Here is a 23,137-nt window from a genome sequence, read left to right on the forward strand (position 1 = left end):
TTTTTTTTTTTATGTCTGTTCATAAACCATGGTTGTACCTAAACATTATAAAGAGACAAAGTCAGGCTCACATAATTAGCCCTGTTAAAGAGTAATACCACTCAGTTTTAAAATGTACAGACTAGTTTTCTTTGTAATCATGAACACTTTTCTAAATACAAGGACAAATATCCGAGGCTGTTGCTCATGCTGCTCCATTAACTACAAATGGGAGCCCAACTTTCTAGAGTTTAAGCTCAATATCACTTTCCTGTGTTTTTAATTACTTATTAAGATAATACACCAACAAAATAAACTCCCCTGTTATTCGACTCACAATGGAATCACAATTTGGGGGGAAGCTACTCTCTTTTACTGGCATGATATATTATATTGGAAATTTGTAATGCTCATGCAGTCCAATAGCAGGTCTTAGGGTTCGATACCTGAATCCTGTAATTAAGTGGCATTTCCCTTTAAATGCATATAAAGCATGATCTGGCTATTAGGGTTAGATTTAAATGTTACAACTTCTCTTCCATTAGTTGGCTGAATGTTTCATTTTGTCCTGAGGGTGGGAGTAGAGACAAGGCAATGGATCATTAAAAGCGTGGGGGGTTCATCCTCTTGGGAGCATGAATGTGCTTAGCAGTAGTTAATATGTCTTGTGAATAAGATGACCCAGAGGCCACACCAGTTGTCATGATTAGCATCCAACATTAGCATCCTTAGGCCCCCACTCACAAGTAAAATGTAAAACAACTGCCAGTACTATAAAAAGGCAGCCATTTTTTTTTTGTCTGTATGGCCACCAACATTACTTCATCTGTCTAAAGCTGCATCACGTAAAGCAATCCTCTTAGCCCACTCTTCTAGATCTCAAGGTGCATAATAAGGATATACACAAAAAGTACAAAGTTTTGCAATGCCATCTCCACATTTCAACTGTACATAACTTAAGGTACTACATGTTACATGTAGGATTTTTACAAAATATATCACTACTAGATCAGAGTAGACTCTTGCCAGTAACCACTGGAGAGACTGAAAACTAGAAAATTGAAAGCATCCTGAGAGCAATGTGCTGCAAGGCACAGCCAAACCTTTCCATGGAGACTGGCTGCATGTAAGCATTCTGTACATCTGTATTTGGGCAAGACAGCCTCCCGTAAAAAGCCATACATTAAAGTTTATTTTCAACATGCTTTCTTAAGCATTTACTTCATTTTTTTTTTTAATGTAATTATTGAAGCCCCACACTCTACAAGATATAACAAAATGAGTCCAATATTTAACTCACTCCCAAGCCATATCAGACAGATTCTTATCATTTTATCTGACAAATGTAACATCAGGTACATTTTCGGTCTGTTGCAGAATAACTTGTGCAAACGTTTAAACTGTGATGGTAAACACTGTTTCCATCTCTAAAAGTACATTTCTACCGCTTGTTCCTACCGAAGTCACATAACTGCCCGGTTAAATGAGTTCTCAAAGTTCCACTTTGTTTTACATGCACATAAGAAACCAGGTTACAGCCGGAAATCCAGTTAAGGCGTGAAAGTGGGCAACTGGTTTAGATGCACTACAATAGTCTAATACCTATAAAACCACAGTTTACTGACAGTTTGCCAGAAAGTAGATTATCCCTATCCCTACTCCACATTTTAAGTGTATTTAATATGTTATATAAGTACTTTTTAAAGATGCCCTGCCACAGAACACCGTTATTACTTGCATTTTTTTTTTTGAAATGTGTTAGGTTCATATGTGTTACGTTGTGAATGTGAAAATAAGCTGCTACCTCCTGTCAGCTCTAGCCACTGAAAAGAAAAGAGCGGAGAAATCAGGCCAATTACAAAAGCTGGTCAGCCAGACGTCATGTTGCCTAAGCTTACTACTATTCATGACCTCGCTGGGTAAAGGATACTGATAGCCAGGCTCTAAATGGCTAGCTGTTAGCCAATCAGAGTCAAACAGCTTAGCTTGTTGAAAACTAATGAGAACTGGCAAAAAGTCTTCTTGCAGGTTTTCTATACCAAGCTAGAATGGCTTGAAACAAGGTAACCAAGGCATTTTTTCCACAAAAGTGTTTCAGAGTCCATGGTAGAACTTCAGAAATGACCACAAAGTAATTAAATACATGTGGCAGGGCACTTTTAAGTAATAGGATTGATATTTTTTGATTGGAGCATTTGGACTCACAGTAAAGTGAGAATTCTTTACTTTTCATCTGTGGAAACAAACAAAACTCATTTAATAAACTAAAGCATTAACATGTCAAATAGGGCTATCAATAGGTTTGTTCTAGATGCAATGGTGCATGAGTTTACTGCCACAGTGATGATACTTTCCCTGTCCTGGATCTCTTGTCATGCACATAAGCAAACGTACAAAAAATAAATAAAAATAAAAAAATCTTTAGAAAGTGCATAAATGGCCAAATTCCATCAGAAAGCAAGCTGGGTTAACCAAGTTTTTCTTAATGCTTTAAACTGATACAAGGCTTGTCATTTCTAATGTATGGATCAGGAATCAGGTAATTGAGAAAAGCTGGAAAGCATCAAGCCGCTTAAGTGCATGTAAAAGTAGTCTTTGAAACACAATGAACTCGCTCCTGAAAACACACTGCTCCACTGACAACTTGAAGAAGTCCATTAGAGCTACTGTTTGAAACAAAGATACTTTGAATATTTTAACATTGAAAAGAAATCAGCACAACAAATTTGACAAATATATAAATCTTGGATGTAGCATCCAATAAAATCAGAAAGGTATAACTATACAGTACACCATAGGAAATTATCCAAACACAGGTTAGTTTATACTGTAATCCAATTGATTCTGTGAACCAAAATGTAAAGTTATGTAGAATACTGACAACTATATAAATTCTATATTTTTTTGGCATTATTTAGCAGCTTATTAATGACTTCAAAATAATGGCTTTTGTGTGATTCTATGAACATACTGTATATGGTGCACATGTATACAAGTCAAATCTCTTTTTTGGCTTGCATTGTGCACTGTCAAATTCTACCAAAATAGTAGCTTTGTTAAGTGAGGCTGAGAAAATATATCTCTTCAGATACTGAGATAGTGCTTTACATTTGAAAATAGGAGGCTTCAATGACTAAGACGTTCATTGAAACCAATCAGACAATGACTAAAGCGTGAGGTCATTCAGATATAAGGCCATTAAATGTCATAGTTCATGCTGTGAGGTATGTTACTACCTCCCTCAGAATTATCTTCAAAATAAACGCACAAAAATGTCACAAGAATTATTTACAGCAGAGGCAGACCTAAGCAAGGTTATTTATAGTTTCACTGCACCAGAAACACTTTAGATGCCTTTCATAACACATTCACAGGGCCTGAACTAGATCTTCATAAAAGCTACATGGTGTACAAATGTTGACGTACTCTTATGTCAGATTTAATAAGGCGATTGTGGAAGATGTTGCAGTTATTACTTCCTGTCTTGACAGCGTTGCAATGTAGCTAACCTGTTTATGGTTCCATTTAGTTCACACTTTCACAAGGTTCAGTATTACATTAGTTAGCTAGATTAGTTCAAACTGCATTATGGTTGAAAGGGTTGTACTCTAAATAATAGTAATAATAATAATAATAATTTTTAAAAAACTATTATTTTACTTTATTTCTTTCACACCAAATATTCGTTTGCTGCTATATTGTTTTGAATGTGAGTTTAAACTAAATAAATAAATTTAAGTTAGGTTCAAATTATAATGTTAACCAGCTGGTCATCATAATTACACAATCAATATTAAATCAAAAAACAGTGTGAAATAAGTGAATAAACAGTCAAATCATTTTCATAAATGAAGCAACAATACGTGAGGTAATTCACGAAAGTGTTAAAATTCGCCTCATTATGAAATGTTATTCCAGTTTTTGGATATTTTTATTTCATTATAGACAGCCTTATTCAAAACCTTTTTATTTAGCAATGGCATAACACAAGTGACACTTTTATTTCACGTCAAATTTAATTTGATAGACTTTTTACCTCTCAGCCAATCTTAATCGAGCAAGCTCAACAACTGCAACCAAATTTAGCCAGTTAGCGCCTCTTACCTAGAGCAACAACTCCAAAGTGGTCAAAATGGCTAATGCTAACTGCCGAACTAGCTAGGCTGGCTTGTGAGTTTGGATTATTACTCAGCGTCAAAGTGAAGAGCCAGTGTTAGCAGTGGTAGTTAGCTCCTTTTGGCTAGAGCGATAACAGAATAAAACTCCCCGTCTATTTGCTCTTCAGAGTTGTGTTTTTAGAATTAAAAGCAGCTACTCACAACCTTGAATTTGACATTGTTGTTATTTTAGCTCACAGGAGCTACCTTGCTAAAACTGTTAAGTGTTGTTGAGCTTGCTAGCTTAAAAAAGAGAATTCCGGTCAATTTTAGCACTTTTGTTTGTAAATTTGGAGTGAGGTCAGTAGAGAGAAAAATGAAAGCTATTGGTGCTGTCTACACCGAGTAATCCTCCTGCTAGAGTTAGCATCCAAGGGGCTTAAACAGGACAAGTTTTAAACTTGTTTTTAGCCTCTAAACATGCAGGAAATGTCATTACAAGTGCCTACCCAAGTGCAGTGCTTCCTTCCAAGTGAAATTAAAAGTAAATTTGACTGCAGTAGATGTGACAGGGAGGCATAAAAGTTGTGTTAATGCAGCCAGTGCACGAACCTCTGTTTATTTACTGTTTTCCGGTGAAGTCCACACTAGTCAAAACACGCCGTTCTGTCACATCTACTGCAGTCAAATTTGCAGTGTGCACTCGGAAGGACTAACCGCACATGGCTAGGCACTACTAATAACATTTTGAATTTGTTTAGAGGCTAAAAGCACTTTTAAAACTTGCCCTGTTTAAGCCTGTTGGGTGCCAACTCTAGCAGGAGGATAACACGGTGTAGACAGGATCCATTGTTTTAATTTTTCTTGCTAATGAAAGCACTTTACATTTACAAACAACAGAGCTACTTATTGAAATTGACTGGAATTCTTCTTTAAGAGAGGCAGGGGGCATGGGAGTGGCTGAAAGGTAAGAGGACGGTGACAATACCAGTCACAGTCGTGAAACGTGGCATGAAACAAAAAAAGGTACAGGACAAAGTGTCAATGCTAAAGAAATGCCATTATCGAAAGAAAAAAAATCATTTTTGAAAACCGAAATTACATTTTTTTTTTAAACTAAATGTATACTATAAAATAAATATGAACTCTTAAGCAAAAAAATTGAAAGTAAGAGTTTTAATTTCCTAAATTACTTCAATTACTTGTTTCTTAATGTATTTTACAATTTATTCCCGTGATTATTTATTTCACAATTATTTATTTATTACACTTGAGGGATAGATGCATAATTTTCATAAATGAAATCATCAGAGACACTTCTCTGATCTAGAGGACATTGAACAGTCCTGCCAAATGTTCTATATATATATTTTGTAGAATGAATGATGATGAACAAAAGTTCAGTTAATAACGGATATGGTACAAAGCTGCTATGCAGCTCTTGCTCAGGTACTATGAATGTGTTATGAACCAGAATTCTAAATAAGGTGATACTTTATAAGAACTGCACCACACTTTATATTAAAACATAGCTTTCAAATGTGAAACATCTTACAATTCGAGATAAACTTCTTCTGTGCTGATTACTTCCATGTAATTTCTTTGATGTAAAATCTGATATCCCACACAAAAAAGAAAAAAAAAAGAAAAAAAAACAACTCCTGAGGGCAGATGTTGCACATGCAGAAACACTAAACATGTGCCTATCTTTGCAATATATCCTTGCATCCCTTATCATATCACTTTTGAAATATTTTATAAGATTAACTGCCTAATGGCATGACCTCAATTTTGTAACAATGACAGCGGCAAGTTGTTGTGGATCTGTTAAATGAGGATTCTTCTCCATCACTGAGTGGACTACGTAAGCAGGAAAGATGTTACAAAGGTTCCGATATGTTTGATACTGGTGGTCTGGGATGACATACCGCTCTTGGTGTTCAGCTGCAGATGGCATCTCCCATGGTGAGTTCCAGATTTGTTCCATTTTGTCTGGCATGCTGCGGACCATCACCCGCTCGCAACACGGCATCAGGCTGTTACTCAAAGGATATGAATGATAGCCATAGGACTCATTACCACATGGCAGAGGGTCCCAGCTTGCATGCTGCTCACGGCACAGTGGAGGTCGCCTCTGTCTCATTGGGTTGCTATCATACAGCCTTGAATCTGATATGCTGTCCATACGAGTCATACCAAGAGACCGTGTGGGCTGTGAGGACAAAGGTGGGAGGACATTCTGAGTGAGGGGATAGTCTCCAGGACAGCTGGACCTGGCTCCCACTGCCACATGCTGGATACGTGGTGCCAGATGAGATCCAGACTGCTTACGGGGGCCTTGCTTGGGTTCCTCAGGTCCATAACTCTGTACTCTGGTCAGCGCTTCATGACGAAACCCATGGGAGAAAGCTTGCATCCTGCCCTGTGCAGGAGACTGCTGCCCCTTCATGCTCTCCTCTAAGCTACTGTCCATGGAGCTCGGGTACAGGTCCCCATAAGAGGAGAAGGAGTCACTGTTTGAATGGCTGAGACAAGATTCAGGGCAGTGGCTGGGATTTCTCTGATACACACCATGCTCGTGCTCCATGCTACAGAAACTGTCAACATTATGCATGCTGCTCATGCTCATGTTTGAAAAATCACTGTGCAGTGAATAATAACCATGGTCGCTAACAGAGTCATACTTTGGGAACTGATCACCGTATGTAATAGAGGCGCCATGACTATTAGTAACTAAAATTGGAGGGTACTGTACACTAGACATGTGCTCCAGGGAACTGTGTGCAAACTGCATGGAACCTGGCACTGGGCTGCTGGCTGACCGTGTGTTCAAGGCCCCAGCTGCGTGGTTCTTGACAGGCTGCATGGTGGGCACGCTGAGAGCAGACACAAGGGAAGGCACTGAATTTGTCTCAGACTTCCTAGCGACGGACAGTGCCTCGGGAGGTTCACAGGCCACTGAGCGAATGCTGGGGTCAGATTGACGTTTTGGTGCCACATATTTGACCTCAGTGTTGCTGTCCCCCTTTACAGCTGCTGGACCAGTACCATATTTAGCTAAAGCCCCCTCACTCATTGTCTTCACCGCAGACAATTTGGCAAAAGCCCGTAGTTCATCAGCCACTGACCGCTGTGGCTGGTTGACACGCTCTGGATGATAGTACTTGCACTTATGTCCATATGTGCACTTTTTCCCTTGTGTAGAGAAAGAGTAGATCATGTCAAGAAAAGTACACACTGAAATTATTCAGATAAAAATGCAACATTATTCAGCCGTTGATTCAAATCGACATTTAGTTCCTATGTTCCTTACCATAGGGGCACGGTTGTTTTTTGTGCTCTGGAACAACAGGACGCTTGCGTAGGAAATTTTCTAAACTTGGACCGTGTCTTCCCAGTGGATCATCAGGGGGCATAAACCTATTCAAAATAGCCATTCAGAAAATATTAATAAATGTCATCTTTTTTCATTTCCAGCATTAAGCCACAAAACAAAATATAATAACTGGTTTCCACATTTTTTTCCCCGATTAGCAAAAGGTTATAAGACAATCACTAAATAGATTTTGCAAACAGTATTAGTGTATAATATTCACACATAAACAGTCTTAAAATGTATTGAATAAATAAGAATTTGTACTACAAACTTTGATATAGAGTTTGCTTGTATTGTAGTGGGAAGATATATTTCTTAACAATCCTCAAAATCGGACTATACTCAGGGGCTGAAGGAGTCCGGATGCAGCAAAGGGCCGCAGGTCGAGGACTAAACCTCTTTATATGGGCGCCCCCTCTACCAATTGAGCTACCTGGGCGCCCAGAGTATATTCTTACATAATTATGCTGCCATGAGATTGAATAGTGGTTTCTTACTTGTCATTGACAAATGAGTACATTAGGAGACGCTCTTCTATGAACTTCTTCCACTCCGGCTTCTCATTTTGCAAGTCCCTGTAGTTGTCGTTTGACACAATAATTCCATCAGAATCATAAGACAGCTTCACTATGAAGCGATCATCATAGCACACCACTCTCCTGCCTTGAACCCTCCGAGATGGGGTGAAAACCAGGATCTTCTCTTTTTCCAGTTTGCGTAGTATTTCTTGATCTAAAAGAGAAGTTCATGTTTATTAACAGCTGGTCACAGTTCCATCAAAAACAACCAAAATCTATCATCACAATGTATTTGGGATGGCAATAGCATGTATTGTAGGTTATGTTATAGTATTTTTTATCAATTAATAAAAAGTGTGACTTGTCCTAGCACCCCTTTCTTGCGGACCATGACCAAACCACAAGGTCTACAACAAAACAACAACTTACCCACAACTAAGTATAACTTCAAAAAGCTTTGCTACCTGTGATGAGGGCGTCGGGCCTCGACTGTTCCTTTCTCCAGGCTGGGACAAACACAGTGATGTCTTTGTGTCCTTTCTCCAAGAACCATTCAACAGCAAGTTGGATACCACGACAAGAGAATACCTCTTTGTTTCCATGGCTAGTACACAAAACAATGTAGTTTAAGAGCTTTAGTGCATTCCACATGAAGCAAAGACCATTAAATGTGAGTGTATGTTTTTTAATGTCTTACCTCATTGCCACATTTGAGCCATCAATGACGATGGCCCTGAGGTTATCAAAGGTATCCACAGAGTCGTCTTCCACTGACACCTCTGGACTAACCGTCTCTTTAACACAGGGGGGCCGTGATGTTGATGTGGCCGTACTGATGCAGGGTTGAATTTCAGGCTCTACTTTGTTTCCAAGCCTTACTAGCTCGGCAAGAAGGTCGTTGATAAGCGCGGCCGATCCCAGCTTGTTGAGCACTGCCTCCACCTGCTCTCCCGAATAGCCTAACTTCAACGCAAATTCCACCTTAGTTTGATACTCTCTGCCACTGGCAGGCTTGATCCCTGTTCCCGTGCTGGTGTCATCCTCACGACAATCTTGCGCAGTGCTACTCTGGGAAAAACTGGGCCGGTCAAGGCATGGAGAACGACAGAGCTGTCGGTGGGGTTTTGCGACAGCCAAGGGCTCCCTCTTCCTACACCTGCTGTTGTTCACCTGAACCCTCCGGTGTTGCTGCTCTTCTGATTCGCTTTCTGAGCTGCTTCCATCCTCAGAATCATCACTGGCATGCTGGGCCTTGCTCGGGTCAATGTTCTCCTCCCTGCATGGGCGTTTTTCCATTTTGAGCTTCTCCACCATCGACCATACTGTCATCACGTTCGTCTTGACACCTCAGATTTCCACGCCATGTTTCCTCACCTCCACCGCAACCAGGGAATCATACTGAATGCTGGACTTTAGCGCTACAGGCTCTTTGTGTAGAGCAAAAGGAACACGTTCTCCCTTATGTGGGCAGGCAAAATCAAACTATTAAATCCTGAAAGAGAGCACAATGATAGGCTTCAATTAGTAATGAGTGTATAACATTAAATTAACCTTAAAATTACTGAAGAGAAATTGTTTCCCACTGTTCCAGTAAATACACTTTATTTTGTTGGCCCACTGAAAATGATTATTTTGTAATTCCATTTCCCACAATCAAGTCTGCATGTATAAGTGATTGAAAGTGTATAGATAGATTTGCTGATTTCATCACCACTGCGCAGCAGCGTGGGAATGACTGCTGGTAAACATTTTACCAGCATTATGGTTTATGGGACACAATTAAACAAACTATTTATTACACATTTAAACAAAAAACAGACTAATTTAAAATAAGAACAACCAGGCTATGTTGTGCCTTTGATGCTAATGTGTGGAAGCAAATCAGCTTAATGTAGACCACCTCCACCCTACTTGTTGTAGACCAATACATTCTCTACCTGTGGGAACACTGCTATCTGGGGCAAGCGATAATATTAGTCGTATCAGTCGCCTGCCCAAATAAACAAGTTACCAAAAGAACCGCAGCAGCTCAGGGAAACGCTCTGAATTGGGACGTAGGCTTTGGTCTCTGTGCCACCGTTTTGGTGTTTGTTGTTCAAAAACACTACGTTTAATCTTTTGTTGAGTTTGCATTTGTTGGTGAAACGGGTTGGTTAAATAGTCTACAATGTCTTCAGGCTATTCATTTTGTCTGACTAACACTCCTTTTCTCAGTGAAATGTTATATCTCAACTACAAACTCATTGATTCTTAGAAATTGCTACAGAGTGTAAGTGTTTGTGTATTTCTTGCACATTTGCCTACAGTTATATAGTTTGTGTGTGCACCCTTAGAGCGGTTGCTTTACCAAATAAACATGACGTGAGGGTATGGTGTTTTCTGCAAAGGACACATAACATCCCATCAGGTGTGTTCATCAACCAGCTACTCTGCTGACATTCAAATATAAAATTAACAGAAGAAGTACATTTTTATTTGTTAGACTATTCCTCGATATTTCAGTAACTTGTACCATTGCTTACCCTTCTCTGGTCTGAGTCCCAGACTGACCCTGAACTGTCTCATCTGGCTGGCTGGTTTATTTCAAAAGTGTTAGAGATAGTCTCGCTTTGCCAGACCCTCCTCCAAAGCGCCCTTGAGGAGGGTCTGGCTACTACACAGAGCATTCTGGGAAGGGAGGAAAAGGTGCTCTGGTTTATTTAGCAGAGATGGCCAAAGTTCTCACTTCCCATTCTCAAGTAGAAGTACAGATACTTATGGTAAAAAAATACCCTGGTAAAAGTAGAAGTACTGGTTTAACTTCTTTACTCAAGTAAAAGTAAGAAAGTAAGGGCTTGTTAATTTACTTAAAAGTAAATTTAACATTGTAACATTTAACATTGTTAAAGCTACCATACAGATGACGCTTATAGGAATCATATGCTAGCAAATAACAATAAACCCACTATTAATTCCATTATCTTAATGCAGTGTAACTGTAGCATGTAAATAATGCACTTAAAATAAAAACATGAATAGGGCGTTCAACAATCGCCATGAATCAACAGCCAGGTGAGTTGAGAACAAAATTAAGATTCATAATCTTAATATATGTTACTATTATTCACAAATTCAAACTTCTGGGATCAATTACTCTACAGCAAAATTATATTAAATCACAAATGACGCATCTTTCCTAACGTAGTAAGGTAACAATGAGCTACAAACTCATTTTTATCAAAACGAGCCGTCCTCCAACCTGAAGAAATAAGATTGGCCTTTAGTAGCTGCCAGCGGTGCTTAGACGAATATAAACTACAACACCGACACAAAAATACCTTAATTTAGTGATTAAATAAGGTAGTTCCCCCAAACTTGTGTTCTAACAGTGAGTGATGTAGTGCAACTAGGAGGAGACAAGTTACTTAATTGAATTAAAAGGTAAAAAATATATATAGAATACCTTTCAAGCTGAAAGGTATGGGTGGAAAGCACTTATTCCTAATGGGGGAGTTTTCAGAGAATCCCTGTTTCACAGGTAACAGTCTGGGGACAGATTGAAGATAGAACTAGAAAGCCTTGTTTTAATGGTTTGCAGAATATTTATTTAATTGTGAGAGTTTAATTTACAGTCAGTCCTCCTCAACCATGTCGAAGACATCGGCAGGGTGGCAGCATTTTACAAAAATAGATAATGGAAAAAAATTGAATGCAAAGTTTGCAAGTACCAGTTTGCATATCGCAGCTTGACTACAAAGATGGCTTATCACCTAAAAAACGGTAAGCCAACTTTTCTGCGTTAGGTTGCCCTGTCTGTTTTGAGTAGGCTATATGAACATATCAGATCATGGTATATTTCATAGTCTAATAATTGTTTTATACCTACCGGCGCACTCACCCTCATCTTCATTATACTTCTATAATTAACTATGTAAAGTTACTGCAAGTTATTTTGTACATCATTGACAACTGGCTATTTTTTAAGGCTGGTTGTCATTTGAAATGTTTCTACTACTGTTAGTACTAGGAGAGGCAGGTATGCCCGGTCCATCTTGAGTTAGATAGGCAGGGAAAACCCTCAGAGCTGTAAGCTGTAGCCAACTGCGCACTTGAACTGTAGCAAAGCCTCTACAGCGGTGTTGCATTTGCAAAACGTGTTTGCCCTAGTTGTAGCCTAGTAGGTATGCAGAGGGAAAGATGTGTGGCAATAGCATCGGCGTCTGAATATTACAGAAATTCACTTTAGTATTTACCACAAATACACAAATACATGAAAGACAATGACCGGTCAGTGATCCCCTGCTCGTAGGTGCAATATGGAAAACAATATAGATGAAACAGACAGCTAAGTCTCCATCTGACTTCCCCGGTCCCTGGCTGACTGGTGTTAAACTGAAAACCAGTCTTCCTGCACAAAATGTGTTAATGTGCTGCAGAGCAACCCTCGCTTCTATGTGCACAAAAGCCTTACTGGTCTAGCAAGCAACATCCGAGTCAGACACACATGGTGTGAGCGCATGAGTTAACATAACCTGAGACAAAGTGTGGGCTGAACGGTGTATCCCCGCGCCTCCAACCCTCGAACACACACTTCTGAATTGAACAGAAGTCCCTAGGGAACAAAGCTGTTTCATGGCAAAGCCGAACAGGACTTCAGGGGAGCCTGCAGTACAATCACGCAACAGTGTTAACAGCTCCGATTGTACATTTTTACATTATATGGATATTGGTCATAAAAAAATCTTTACAACAAGTGCATTAATTAACAGTAACACTACACCACAGTTGTCTCCCAGTCTTGCAGAGAGTAGAATACAGCCAGCTTCGAGCTTCAAAAAGGCGCAGCCCATGATGTGCGTTGCTTAGCAACACAGCCTTGTCATCAGCTAACTCCTTTTTACCAGTCACGACTAACACAAACACAGCTCATCATCTCTCTTCAGGCAGTCAGTAAACGCACAACACAGCTACAAAACAACTCGATACTAAAACTCTTGAGGCACCTTATTTTGCAATAAAAAGTGACGTTACATGGCAAATACTATGTCACTAGCAGCACCATCATCACGTAACACACACAAGACTGATATTTATGGAAGACCCTGAAGGTTGATAAGATATTTTGAGGGTCAAACTATCGCTACAAATGCAGATCTTTTGATGGAAGAGTTCTGTATAGCCTGTGTCGCAGCATCAGTTGTCAGACACTGTCTTACTGCTGATCACAACTTGTATGACATGGCTTGAGAACATACAATTTAAACTTTTTAAACCACTAGCTAATAAAGGAGGGATGTTGAGGCACTTTTGTGGGAGTCACACATAGCACTGCCATTTAAGACATGTACGACCAACAATTCATGTTTAGGGGAGCAGCGCTCTTCCAATCGTGTCCCTTCCACCTCCAGATACACAGGCTTAGACTCAGCAAGGCCTCCAGACTCTCTCTCTGCACATGCACAGGCTCGTGTGGTTACGTTTCATAGCAACAAGTGAAACAGGTCCCTGAAGCCATCGTTTACATTGATGACCCTATACAGTATACAATACCAAGAAGTGTTATACTGCACCATAGTCAGTGTTGGATACATGTTCCACTAGGCTACTCAGATATCTTGATGGGAATTGATTTTGATATAATTAACAAAAATTGAAGGTTGCAGCCACCACTCTACAAAAACAATTCAGTATTTATTTTTATGAAACCAAGCAATGACAGAATGCAAGTAAGTGTAACTGTGATAGCAAAAAAAAAAAGAGAAAGCAAGATTGGATTCCAGTAATCGGCACGAAGACAGTTCTTCTGACATATGCTATCAAAACTACAAAACTGAGATGCTCTTAAACAGTGGCTACTGCAACACCTTACCACTGGTCTGTCATTAATGCATTTGAAGATTTTCTGAGCTTAAAAGTACAAACAAATATACTAAAGAGTGTAAGTTTGTGGTAATTAGTCATAGTAAACTCTCTCCCAGGGCATGGAACCAAGAATAACTAATATGTTCTTATTTGTCCTTTACATTGATCAGATGATTGCACTATGATCCCATCCCACTTTGGACTCATGTCTCTCACTGTCCATCATATCATAAATATAACTCAGGGCAACAACTTGCTTCATACTTTTGCATTCTTTAAAATCTATTGTGTGTCATGTTATGTCTTCTCCTTACTTTGTTTGGATTTTTAAACGTAACTTCAATTTTTAGAGACTTATCCAATTCATAATGTCTTTAAATACGTTGGAAACTATAATAACTTAAAACTATCCCTTTAGAAGAAGAATATTAACAGTAGGCAAAAAGAAAGTGAGGTTTGAACTGAATTCTCATATTCAACCAGTTTTTATTTAACAGCACACTACATGAATGTGCAACCAAATTCAAACACCGCATTGATCCCAATGAAAAACTGTTTAATTAACCCAGCTAGGTGGACTATATTTTCGCATCCATTAGCTAACTGACGTTAGTTGACACGTCAATAGAAAACTGAAGCGCTTGATAAAGCTAATTGGCAACAGCATCATGACTTGAGAGGGGTGAAAGGGAGAAACAATGACAGCAAGAAAGATCTTGTACTCACAATACACCGTGTTGCATCAATACAGCACACGACGCAACCTTTGTGATTGAATTTGATTAGAGAAAACTGGTTTGACATCCTTAGCAAGGCCCAGAGTTACGGTTAGCAGACGTAGCATGGTAGTTTACCGTTACTTGGCCAGCTGGAGTCAACATTTAAGCTAAATAAACTAACCGGCCGACTTCGTTTTTTCTTGTCGGTCAATTGCCATATAGCGATTAGATGGCTATTATTGCAAGCTAACGCTAACTAGCAAGCTTGTCAGGCAACCCGGTCTTCGTTTCGTTAGCTTACGTACAGCGGTTCTACAGGCTAACATTGCTAACATTAGCTTTAGCTAGCTAGCTGCCTAGCGTGTGCCAAGATTTTTGATGGAATACTACTGTAACTTGAGATAAAGTTGACGATCATTTAACATTTTCAACAGAGGTAAAACCACAGCAACACAGCACTATTCTCGACTTAATCCGCAAATATATCACTTCTAGCGTTGATTTCAGGCGGTGCTCATCTTACCTTGTTGCTGTCATCCTCCTCGCCTGTAAGTTATGTTTTGCTGCCATTGGCGCTGTCGCAGTTTGGTCAGGGTTGCCAGATAACGCAAGGGAAACAAGTAATCTAAGCGGTCAAAAGACATCGGGTTCATTCCACCGCTACAAACTGGATTTTTGCCCTATGCTACTGAATCAAACGTTTCATCAAGGCAGCGCTTTTGGGAAACTTTCTCTGTGGCTTGTGTAGGGACATTTACTATAACACTGAGCAATGGAAACAAGCGAGGGAAGATTTCATAGATTCCATTTGGGGTTAGTTGAAATGAACTTCATGAACTCAAATCGGAATTTACATTATAAGGAAATGTACTACTTTTATTTGAGTCCACAATAGCTAAACCTACTCTGTTCTAGTTTTTTTTTTTCTTCTTCTTTATTTTAAAAGGGAAAACGCACATTACTAAACATAAGCACAGAGCCCAACATGTTCAAATTGTGCAAGATTTAGCCATGCAGGCTAATTTTCAGTGGCGGTCCCTAGCAGGTTGATTGTTTGAATACAAAAGCTTGATCTAGCAAAGTGGTTCTTCAAAACTCCTTCCAATAACTAACCCCCTTTTAAATATGTTTTTAGCCAAGTACCCCTTGGCAAGTGCAGAACTATTTTGGGAGAAAAATAGCATTAATAAAGAGGTGCTATGCCATCATGTCTGATTTACTGAAAAACAACCTGTAACTAAAAATAAATTAAAAAATCTTAAATGTCAAATGTTTAGTGGAATTATATTAGGAATTTGGCATTCAAGTGCAAAAATGTTTTACATTTACATATCTTTTTTTAAGATCACACACAGAACTGCAGTACTCCAAAGTACACCCAGTTGAGAAACACTGATCTAGCAGATCATACTCATATGTTTTTCAATAAATTAAGTATTCGGTGTACATGCATACTCAAGGCAGGGGCACTTTGGTGTACAAGTTCTACTCATGTGTTTAGGTGAATTTGAAACAATAAACTGCTTATAGGTTTTCAACGTGAATGGGTTTGCAAATGTGTAAGCAATACAAACAACATCTGCCAGTGTTTCCCTGCCTTTGGCTCCATGGGTGCCGGAATAGACTTCAGCTCCTGCCTGACCCGGAATATGCAACCGTGACAGAAAATAAAAATGGAAAATCCATGTCTTGTGTTTATTTTAGTGTAAGGCAGTGGTCTACTCTGACAAAAAACAGTAACCGATTTTCAAGAGGAATCCCCTTATGTAACATGAGTGTAATTTGACAATAAACTAAATCCAAAATGAAACAAAAAGAATAGTGACAATGTGTAATACCCATTTGGAATACAATGTTACCGTGTACAAATAGTTCAGAATTTAAATACAAATTTAACATTTGTTCAATATTACACTTAAAAAAAAAAAAATACATATCAAACACAAAAAGCACAAGGAAATGATACAAAAAAAGTTTATCTTTTGACATTTTAAAATCCAAACAAAAATCCAACTAAGTTTTCATTCCACAAGCTTATTTTAATGCAGTAATGGAGTGCATCATTTCAGTAAGATGGTCAAGCTGTTAGAAAATGGGAACAACAAAAAAAAACAGCCACAGTAAGACCAAATCTTCTCAGGCCAAAAGCAAACAGTAAATCTGAGACCAGTTAGGTACTACCTAGTTTTTTTCCCCCTCAATTTGTTTTCCTCCACCATTTTATAGATATTTTACTCTGGCGGTTTCTTCAGCATCTTATCTAAAGCAATTTCACACACAGGGTAACTGCACGTAAATGTGCTATAGTTGAGAACAAGTAGATAGGCCTTGCATAGCTATCTACAGTATGTAAATGATGGGACAGCTGAAGTTAAGTTGCAAAAACTATCACTCCATCCGACATTTCCTACGCATGCTTATCCTGTTTTGGTTTGAGGGGAAGATATAGGTGATGTTTTAAGATTAAGCTGAATACAATAACAGCATAACAAGAGACATGTTTTATACTCTGAATTAAGATATTCTGTTTGTTTCCTAAACCCGGTCTGTCCTGAAATGAGATAAACCCTAAACAGCTAAAAACTGTCAAATTGAGCATTGTGACAGGCCAACATAAAGCTTACTGGAGTAAAGAAAATAATTAAACACAAACATTGGCTGGCAGTTAACACATAAGCCTACAAATGTATTGGGGCAATTGGCATTGTAAGCAAGACTTGGCTAGCCTTGTGTGGCTGCGCTAAGGAGACCAGGCTGATACACCCATTAAACAGTGTGGCATTACTACTGAGACCTGGACACCGAGGCTACATATGGATTGAATCATTCAAGTGAAATTCAATAACTCAATGAGATGAATCTGTTAGCATTTGCAATGTGAATTAAACTCTAACGTCCCAAACATGTTGAATAGATTGACGTGTGTGGCCTGTGTGAAACAAACAGCTGTTACTGTGCAACTGCAGGAAAATCCCTTTTTACTTCCCGATGAGCCCGGTGATGGCATAGACTCCACATTTCAGAATATAAAATTTCAGTTCATGTCCTGCCTCTCACAGTGAACATGTTTTTAAATTAATATGTTGTGCAAGTAAAAAATTAAGCAACAATTACTCCTTTGGATGTAACATAAAAGCACTCGTTAGCACATATACATGTGATCTCAATGCCAAGAGCATTTCAGTTAAAGGTTGCATCGGGGAGTGTGCTGCAGGCCACATCCCTTGGTGTTCTTGTTTCACGGAGGATTCACATTTTCTCTTTAGACACACCTGCATTCACAGGACTCCCAGTATGAGATATTCCGTCTCTACCTGCCACGGGTCTGCTTTTACCACACTGATTATAGGATTGCAAATTAGTGGCAGCTTTACAAAAAACATCCTCATCAACATTATCTGATTCCTCATCCATCATTCCAGAATAAACAAAGGTGCCATGAGGTAAAGAAGAATCAGACTGCGAAGGAAGGCAAGGCTGCCTGTTGTACAGCTCTGTGTTCTGTGGAATTAAATCACAGGACACTCTGTCGGACACGTCGGAGCAACGTTGGGATGTGCTGTTAGGACAATCGCTGCTGGACGAACTAGAAAATATGTTGCGTTTTACTGGAATTTGACTGAGACTCTGTACTTTCTCAGTGAATTGCCCATCTGTCAGTGGAAGGCTTAAAGCCATTTCTGACCTGGTTTGCCACGATAAGGTCATAATGCTGCTACTGTCCCTAACCTCTGACACGAGTACATTCTTTTTGGAATAGGGTGAGGAATCTCTTTCAGAGTCCTTTTCAGTTTGAGGACAGGAAACGATAGCAGCTCTGTTCTCTCTGTACGCGTCAGGCATCTTCAACTCAAGGCTTTTTGTGTCCAGAGACCTACTTCTCCTGTCTAGAGACAACGGATTAGGCATGGACTGACTGACCCTTGTAAGGCCTAGGTGCCGCGGGAGACTCGCAATTGCCCATGTATTACTGATCAGGTTCTGTTCATACAGGTCTAACATTTGATAGTCACATTCAGCAAATGCATCTTTTTGTAGGTAGCTTTCTTCAAATTCCTGATAGGGCGATGAGATGTCCTCCTCCAGTTCCATGTGAATCTGCTCATCGTATTCGCCCTCATTGTGCATATCCACCACATCAAATGTGACTATGGTTGGTAAGGCCTGCATATTTGGAGTGAAGGCAGAGTTTGTCTCCAAATCATCCACATTGTTGTGCAGGTTACTCAGCATCTGAGAGTGTTTTGTGTAGTCTACGAGTGCTTGAGAGAAACACACAGTTTGCCCATCATCCAAGTCCTTGTTATCATCTGGAGACGGAGAATTGATATTCTTGTATGGTAAAGCTACGGGCTTGTTTTCCTCGAGGTGTTGCTCTTTGGGTTCACAAAATGTTTCAAAATCTGGGTCAGATGTGCTTCCGAAAGACACACTGCTGTTCCTTTTCTCACACTCGGCATTTAGGGACTTTGTTCTTCTTTCAGTTAAAGCAGGCGCAATTCCCTTTCTATCAAATACATCTGCTTCTATAATATTCTTGTTGACTGAGGCTTCGGCTTTTGAATTCAAATTATGGTTTTTATTCGTGCCGATTTCCTGGCGACCAACCATGGTTCGTGCCAACTCAGAGGACTTACTGCACGTGCTCGGCATCTCTCGGCAATCACGAACTTTATACAGTTTAGCACTTAGTTTTAACCGATTCATGTCTGGAACAAAGGCGGAATCTGTCACATCAACTGGCTCACCGAAATACTCGCACTGTTTTGAACTGGGCGGTTTTGATTTGTTTTCATAATGTGGACTGATGAGACTCTCATCAGGTGCAAAAAGCTCATAGAGGGCATCGCCGCTGTAACTGTCCCTGGGTAATCTCTCTGCCCTTAGTCGGTCATTTTTTTCTTGTCTGTCATCCGGCCCCGGGGTCGTTGAATCATAGTAGCCCTCGTCACTATTTGGAACGGATTCTTGATGCTCACTTTGAGGAGTTAACGCATCAGCAATTGAAGAAACATCCATGCCACTGGCTTGCTGTTCACTGTTACTGTTCAGTAAGTCCATATTGTGAGAACTTGTCAGGTCAGCGGTCAAATCAGTGGGATCTTGGCTGCAAGTACAGCAAATTTCCTCTGATGCATTATTTCCCCAGAAATCCTGTAGACACTCCTCATCCAAATCTTCGGGTGAGGCCATTTCTTCGCCGCCACCCTGATAAGTAAGGTAACAAGAAGCCCTCTTTCCTCCATTTCTGCTCCTTTCTCCGGACACCGTGCTATCTGTGATGCTTTCGTCTTCTTGATCTGCAATGATGTCCCCACAGCCAGTGAGTGAATCAAAGCTCTTTAATGATGCTACGTCTCCATAAATCAGGTTTAGCTGATCCGATGAGCAAGCAGGTGTTTCGGACTTCAATCTGGGCTCAGGCATTGTCTCGAGTTTCAGACAAGGATCGCTCCGTCCTCTAGAACTCGCCTTCAATTCACTGGAAACTACGGTCATCAATTTCCTTTCCTCTATTTCTTCGTCACGAGTCTCATCATTGAGCTCAGACTTTGGGCTGTCTCGCTCCGCGCTCTTCTCGGATGGCGCCTCATCGGCATCAATACATTCAGGCCTAACGGAAATATCACATATAACATCTGCAAAATCAGGCACATCAGGTTCAGATCCCAGGCACTCTGTGACATACTGGCTGGTGTTGTCCTGGACAACGGGCGACTCTTCCTTGCAGCAAGGAGAGGACATTGCAATCATTTCAGTTTTATCCGACCCAACATTTCTATGGTTTCTGTGATACTTAAAACTTTGAAAAAGACTTCTAAAACCCCTTTTCTGCCGGGTAAGAGTCAGTGATTTCTGGTCGGCGGTGTGGTGACTACATTCATTGTGACAGCTGCTGTGGAGCTCTCCAGCAGAGTCCCTCTGGCAGTGGTACTCTAAATCTCCTGCTGAGGCGTACCCGCTTCTCAGATTGTCATCATGACTAACCTTACTTAGCCCGTCATGTGTTCTGCTTTTGTGGATTCCTTTCTTAGAAGACCACTTGTTCTTTCCTCCAAAGAAGCTTGGTAAAATACAGATACCTTTCCGAACTCCAAAAAATGTCAGGGCAGTCCTCCTAAATTTTCCAGATTTCTGGGATTTCACTGCAGCACTTATGGCATCTGGCTGAGGCTCTTCCGTGATGTCGTTATGGCTGCGCCGGGAAGTCTGCGCTGGGACTGAAGCCAACTCCTCGGTGTCACTTGGTAGCTCGTCTACCTTACGAGAAGCCATGGCGACCACGTTTTACAGCAGCATTCCAACGGCAGGCATAGCAGCGGAATTTTCTAAATCAGCTGATAGGATCACTGCGGTCCATGTGTCCTTCATCTGGTACGAGCCCTGTACTGAGATAGGTGAGACCAAAATCAATGTTCACTTCATATTTCTGCCACACAGATATTAAGCATTCACAGTGCAGACTTCGAACGTCACCTCCACTAGACGGTTAGAATTTCTACTAGCTAGAATACTCCCCAGTGTCCCCCATATCAACGTGGCCATCCGCCTTTGTTTTACTTTTGCCATCTAGTAGTGCATTATGACACACCAAGATGTGAGAAGACAAGTCTTTGCCCGAGGTGTGTGCATTTAGTTAAGCCTACTGGGGATGAGTCACTTTTGTCAGTTAAAATTACTCAACCGTATGTGCAAAAATAAACCTTTACTTCATATTTGTTTTGTGTTCATGTTTTTAATATGTTCTCAGTGTGGGTTTGCATGAGCTAAAGTCTTTGCTTATATTCTCTCTATGGTTCATTCCAGTGTGTGGGTTATGGCTTTGTATAGACATGTGTGCCTGTTTTCCCTTCTGGTGACACAAACCCTGACTGGCCTGACTGCATTTCCATTTTCTGTGTTTTCTTGTTGTCTTAGTTGCTTTTATTTTATTTATTTATTTTAAGTTAAAATGCTAGTAATGTACTGCTTTGTCTTGGCACCTTCTGTATGTACACCTGATCTGGTCCAGGGGTCTGTCTGTTACGGCCTGTTTTGTGTCTCCTATGTCCTGCGTCATTTTGCAGCTTTATCACATTGTTTGTTGCTGACTTAGATCAAGAGGGTCCAACTCTCCATTAAGTCATTTGAGCCAATCTTTTGTCAAGAAAGCCACATAAATAAATGTATGACAGTGTCTGCGATATTATTGTGGAGCCACTTTGGCTAGTGGGAAAACAAATAAACTGCCCCAACTTCAAAACTACAGACCAGTGAAATAAGCTTAAACTCTTTTTACATCATCAATGTAAGGCGTACAGGCCTAAGGAATTTAGTGCATTAGTTACAGATGAATATACATAACCTATACTCATACTGAATCTATTGTCTTTGTATTGCATATTTCTGTTTTGTTTATATTTCTGCAAGTATGTTATGTATATTGTTCTGTGGGAGAATACAACTAAACTAATACATACGTCTAAGCCTGATAAAGAGTAACCAAGAAAAGAAAAACCATTGAGTTAATTTGTGTTTAGTTATGCAATTAGCTATAATTGGCTGATTGTTAATAAAAAAAAAAACTAAAAAACTAAAGTGGTGACTTCAATTTGGAACTAAAAACCTAAAGGTGATAAAGCAGCAGGCTATATATGCCACTATGCTTAAGACCAGCGGTGAAAGGAGGGTCAAAAAATCTCCAAAATGCACTTAAAAGGAGAGCCGTGGGAAAGATAATAGACGTGTAGCTATCGTTGAATTCAGTCCAACTAACAGACCAAGTTATAACAACTGTTCATGTAAAACTAAATGGCATATTAGCACATGCATGCGACAGAGCTAACTGAGTCGCAAGGTAAACAAACTTACCAACTATCGTAAAGTCAAAGTCTCGCAGCAGCACGGAGGTGGTGTTGGTTTCTCGGCCGGGAGACGTAGTTGCATCTCAATGCATGGTTTCTGCTACCGCTTGCTTTAACTTTGGGTTACTGCCGTCGACTTGGGCCCGCGCGCTTCCGCCAGCTTCGGTTTCATTTGTTTGCAGCCACCGTTAGCTAACGCTAGCACAGGGGTGATTGCTAACAGCGTTAATCCCACTCACCAGTGTGTCCTGCAGTTTGTGGCTGTAACGGGAGTCTGACAGCGGGTAACGTTCAACCACATCTCAGCAAAACAATGTGGTATGAATACGTAGACCAACCAAAGCTATTGGATTAATGTGTCTAGTTTAGCCACGCACGGGACGCCAACGTTACTTGAGATAATCAGCGTTTAGATGCTGGATGACAACCGACTCCTCAGGTAATTTACCCAAAACTCCTTTCGTGAGCCTCCTGGGCGCATACTAGTGACGCAACATGTGTGTAGGTGTTGTTTTATTGTTAGAAAAATTCGATATTCACACAGTATTTATCACAAACTTCGTCAATAAAGGCTTATTTTGTGTTTGATAAATTTCGCATGGACTAATAAAACATTATTTTAAATTTGTATTAGGTTTTCTATTATTCTTGTTATTATTTTCTATATTACATTTTCTTTGTATAGGGCCTGTACCCAATGGACAGTTTTGGGGTACGTAGCTACATACTGTTAAATTAAATACACTTTTAAAGTTTTAAAACT

The 23,137-nt window shown here is 39.9% G+C and overlaps 2 protein-coding genes across 4 annotated transcripts; both read right to left on the reverse strand.

Moving 5' to 3' along the window:
- Positions 1–1,747: 1,747 nt before the first annotated feature.
- Positions 1,748–22,854, reverse strand: LOC117955887 (APC membrane recruitment protein 1-like). 3 transcript variants are annotated; one of them, XR_004659156.1, is made up of 3 exons: positions 22,382–22,854; positions 17,039–20,914; positions 1,748–1,786 (listed from the first exon to the last, which is right to left on the reverse strand). XR_004659156.1 is itself a non-coding variant. In XM_034890640.1 (2 exons), exon 2 carries the CDS (start codon positions 20,804–20,806, stop codon positions 17,780–17,782), a length of 3,027 nt encoding a protein of 1,008 aa, XP_034746531.1. In that variant the 5' UTR covers positions 20,807–20,914; positions 22,614–22,854; the 3' UTR covers positions 16,218–17,779. The 3 variants fall into 3 exon arrangements, 2 of the variants coding, with proteins under 2 accessions (XP_034746531.1, XP_034746530.1); XM_034890640.1 differs by lacking the exon at positions 1,748–1,786 and having other exon boundaries at positions 16,218–20,914; positions 22,614–22,854; XM_034890639.1 differs by lacking the exon at positions 1,748–1,786 and having other exon boundaries at positions 16,218–20,914.
- On the reverse strand, positions 5,205–15,288 carry zc3h12b (zinc finger CCCH-type containing 12B). Its single transcript, XM_034890648.1, has 6 exons — positions 15,054–15,288; positions 8,668–9,462; positions 8,435–8,574; positions 7,950–8,184; positions 7,390–7,496; positions 5,205–7,271 (listed from the first exon to the last, which is right to left on the reverse strand). The coding sequence occupies exons 2-6, from the start codon at positions 9,297–9,299 to the stop codon at positions 5,848–5,850; spliced, it is 2,538 nt and encodes an 845-aa protein (XP_034746539.1). The 5' UTR covers positions 9,300–9,462; positions 15,054–15,288; the 3' UTR covers positions 5,205–5,847.
- Positions 22,855–23,137: the final 283 nt, after the last annotated feature.

This window comes from Etheostoma cragini, chromosome 13 (assembly GCF_013103735.1).
Source record: "Etheostoma cragini isolate CJK2018 chromosome 13, CSU_Ecrag_1.0, whole genome shotgun sequence".
In the NCBI taxonomy this organism is placed as follows: Eukaryota; Metazoa; Chordata; class Actinopteri; order Perciformes; family Percidae; genus Etheostoma; species Etheostoma cragini.